Source organism: Cynara cardunculus, unplaced genomic scaffold (genome assembly GCF_001531365.2).
Source record: "Cynara cardunculus var. scolymus isolate 2C unplaced genomic scaffold, CcrdV1 Un_Scaffold_2142, whole genome shotgun sequence".
Lineage (NCBI taxonomy): Eukaryota > Viridiplantae > Streptophyta > Magnoliopsida > Asterales > Asteraceae > Cynara > Cynara cardunculus.
The window spans coordinates 52,419-56,080 of NW_020200990.1; the positions used below are offsets into that span (position 1 = coordinate 52,419).

Consider the following 3,662-nt stretch of genomic DNA (forward strand, 5'->3'; position numbering starts at 1 on the left):
GTTGACATTCCTTATAGAGAGATAACATTTTCAAGCAAAAGTAAAAGACCAATTGTAACAATGAGGAAGTTCTTTGCCTTCAAACTTCAAGATAGAGTAAATCAGTTTTCATTAATTGTCAATGCAAGGAGGCTTCTGCAGCAATTTATCGTTGATGGTTATACAATGATTGAAAGTGAGAGATTGCATTACATACGTAAGCAACAGAAAGTTTTAAGATGCGAGACTTACGATAATTTACGTAATGTACAAGAGCAAGGAGAGTCAGATGCTTCAAACATTGGACAACGTGTTATATTACCTTCTTCTTTTACCGGTGGTGCTTGGTACATGATGTAAAATTATTTGGATGCAATGTTCCTTTGTAAATGGTATGGATATCCAGACTTWTTCTTAACCACGACATGTAATCATAAATGGCCATAAATTAAAAGATTTCTTAAAGATACCATGCTAAATCCATAAGACAGGCCTGATATTCTTTGTCGTTTATTTAAGATCAAGCTTGATGCACTTATTAATGAGTTGAAAGATAGTGCATTATTCGGTAAAGTTCAGGCAGGTATGTTCAATTTATGATAACAGTTTTACCAAAATTTTCATACTTAGATTTTATCTTTATTAATTTAAATTTTGACTTTTTTGTATTTGTTTATACAATTGAATTTCAAAAGCGTGGGTTGCCTCATAGTCATCTATGTTTATTTATGCACTCTGATTTCAAGCTACTTACTGTTGAACATGTTCATCCTATTATCTCAGCTGAGATCCCAGACAAAAACAAAGATCCATATTTATACTCACTTGTAAAAGAGTTCATGATCCATGGACCTTGTGGTGAAGTGAACACTAATTGTCCATGCATGATTGATAGAAAGTGTTCAAAAAAGTATCTGAAAAGATTTTTTGAACACACTTCCATTGATGTTAATGGTTATCCTTTATATCGCAGACGAGATGATGGGAGTTTTTTGAGAATTTAGGTGTTAAACTAGATAACAGAAATATCGTTCCATATAACAAATATCTCTTGAAAAGATATCAAGCACACATTAATGTTGAGTGGTGCAATCAGGCTTCTACAATCAAATATTTGTTCAAATATATCAATAAAGGTCCGGATAAAGCTACTGTTGCAGTTGTAGAAAACAGTAATGATGAGGTTACTATTAATGATGTTGATGAGATAAAAGAATATTATGACCGTAGATATGTATCTGCATGTGAAGCTTCATGGCGTATTTTTGGGTACAATGTTCATTATAGGACTCCTTCTGGTTTGAGACTTCCTTTCCATCTTCCTGAACAACAAGTGGTATTTGGTGCTGAAGATGATATTGAAAATGTCATAAACAGACCATCTGTGGCATCTTCAATGTTCTTAGCTTGAATGAATTGTAATAAAATTTATCAAGAAGCACGGACACTCACTTACGTTGAAATCCCTACAAAGTTTGTGTGGAAATTGGAAGAGCGACGTTGGGATCGAAGGGAAAAAGGCTTCTCAATTGGACGAATTCATTCAGTTTCGCCTACTCTAGGAGAAACATATTATTTAAGAATTCTTTTGAATAAAGTGAAAAGTCCTAAATCATTCGAAGACATTCGTACAGTAAATGGAAATATATTTCCTACTTTTAGAGATGCATGTTATGCTCTTGGGCTTTTAGATGATGACAAGAAATATATTGATGCCATTGAAGAAGCAAATTTAACCGGATCTGGTTTTTATTTACGCTTCTTATTTGCAACCATGTTGATTTCAAACAGTCTATCTAGACCTAAGGTTGTTTGACAAAAAACATGACAATACTTAGCAGATGGCATTCTTTACAATCAACGAATTGCATTAAAGTCTCTAGGTATGCTAATTATATATTATAAGTATAGATTTATATAGTTATTATATAAATACTAAATAATTTATTGTTTTTGTATTTGTTAACTATTATGTTCTTTCTTAAATTGTTTTTTTGTTTTAATTTTTATGTAATGATTGTTTACATTTACATTATAGTTTTTACAGATTTATCTCTCAATGAAGAACAAGTGAAGAACCTGACATTGTTTGAAATTGAGAAGATTTTACTTCGTAACAATTCCAGCCTAAGAAAACTCCCCACTATGCCTTACCCTGATAATGATTCTCTTGAATCTTCAAACAATCGTTTTATTACGAAGGATCTAGATTATAGCATAGGTAATCTACGTGATGAGTTTTAGGAGCTTCTAACTGCTTTAACAAATGAGCAAACAGGTGTTTATGACGATATCATGACAACTGTTGAAAACAACAGAAGTGGTGTGTTTTTTGTTTATGGGCAGGGTGGAATAGGTAAAACATTTATATGGAAGACATTAGTTGTATCAATAATATCTAAAGGAGAAATTGATTTAAACATCGCTTTCAGTGGTATTGCTTTTTTACTTCTTATAGGTGGCAGGACACCACACTCTCACTTTCAAATCCCTCTAATTATTAATGAAGATTCTCTTCGTCACATAAAGCCAGACAGTGATGTTGCGAAGTTAATAAAAAAGACTACTTTGATTATATAGGATGAGGCACCATTGGTTCATATGCATGCATTTGAAGCATTGGATAGAAGTATGAACGATATTTTCAATAGTCGATGCATTAATGACTCACAAATGCTTTTTGGTGGCAAGGTAGTTGTTTTTGAAGGAGATTTCAAACAAATTCTACAGGTTATTCCCAACGCAAGTAGAAAAGACATTTTTAATGCGTCGTTAAGTTCATCTTACATTTGGGAAAAATGCAAAGTCCTAAGGTTAACTGAGAACATGAGGTTAACTGTTGACAGTCAATCTTCTGAAATTGAATAGAAAAAGGTTTTTGCAAACTGAATTTTGGACTTAGGAGAAGGCAAGGTTGGTAGTGATAATGATGGTGAGGCAATTGTTGATATACCTCATGATCTTCTCATTACCGATTCAATGGATCATATATCTACATTAATTCAATTTGTGTATCCTTCAATTCTTGTAAACATCAAGAATTCATCTTATTTTCAGGAAAGGGAAATTCTTGCACCAAAACATGAAGTCGTTCAAGAAATAAATGACCGTTTGCTATCATTGTTCGCAGAAGACGAAAAAGAGTACTTATGTTTAGATAGCCTATGTGAATCAGAGCAACTTCACGACCAGTTTGATAAAACTTTGTACTCTCCTGATGTCTTAAATGGTCTTAACTTACCACGTTTACCAAATCATAAGATATTACTAAAAGTCGGTGTTCCAATCATGTTACTTAGGAATATTGATCAGAAATCTGGATTATGTAATGGAACTAGACTACGAGTGTTATCTTTAGAAATCAGGTTATATAAGCAGAGATTATATCTGGAAGCAATATTGGAAGCCGGACATTTATTCCAAGAATCTCTTTGACACCTGCAGACAAAAAGATTTCATTCAAATTTCAAAGGAGACAATTTCCAGTTGATGTATGTTTTGCCATGACCATAAATAAAAGCCAAGGACAATCATTATCGAAAGGTTGATTTATTTCTAAGACAATCGGTCTTCATCCATGGTTAGCTATATGTTGCTTTATCTAGAGTTAAAAGCAGGCAAGATTTAAAAGTATTAATTATAGATGATGATATTATTATTAGCAATAGAACAAAGATTGTTGT

General features: G+C 32.6%; 1 protein-coding gene across 1 annotated transcript; it reads left to right on the plus strand.

Annotated features, from left to right (window-relative positions):
* Nucleotides 1-1,390: 1,390 nt before the first annotated feature.
* Nucleotides 1,391-3,414, plus strand: LOC112502897. Its single transcript, XM_025106915.1, has 4 exons — nucleotides 1,391-1,724; nucleotides 2,027-2,200; nucleotides 2,258-2,335; nucleotides 2,882-3,414. Exons 1-4 carry the CDS (start codon nucleotides 1,391-1,393, stop codon nucleotides 3,412-3,414), a joined length of 1,119 nt encoding a protein of 372 aa, XP_024962683.1.
* The last annotated feature ends 248 nt before the right edge of the window (nucleotides 3,415-3,662 follow it).

Coding starts and splice junctions, on each gene's coding strand:
- LOC112502897 (XM_025106915.1), top strand. CDS start 1,391: ATGAATTGTAATAAAATTTATCAAGAAGCACGGACACTCACTTACGTT. Junction 1,725..2,026: donor AGCAAATTTAACCGGATCTG/GTTTTTATTTAC, acceptor TAGTTTTTACAG/ATTTATCTCTCAATGAAGAA. Junction 2,336..2,881: donor TTATGGGCAGGGTGGAATAG/GTAAAACATTTA, acceptor TTTTGGACTTAG/GAGAAGGCAAGGTTGGTAGT.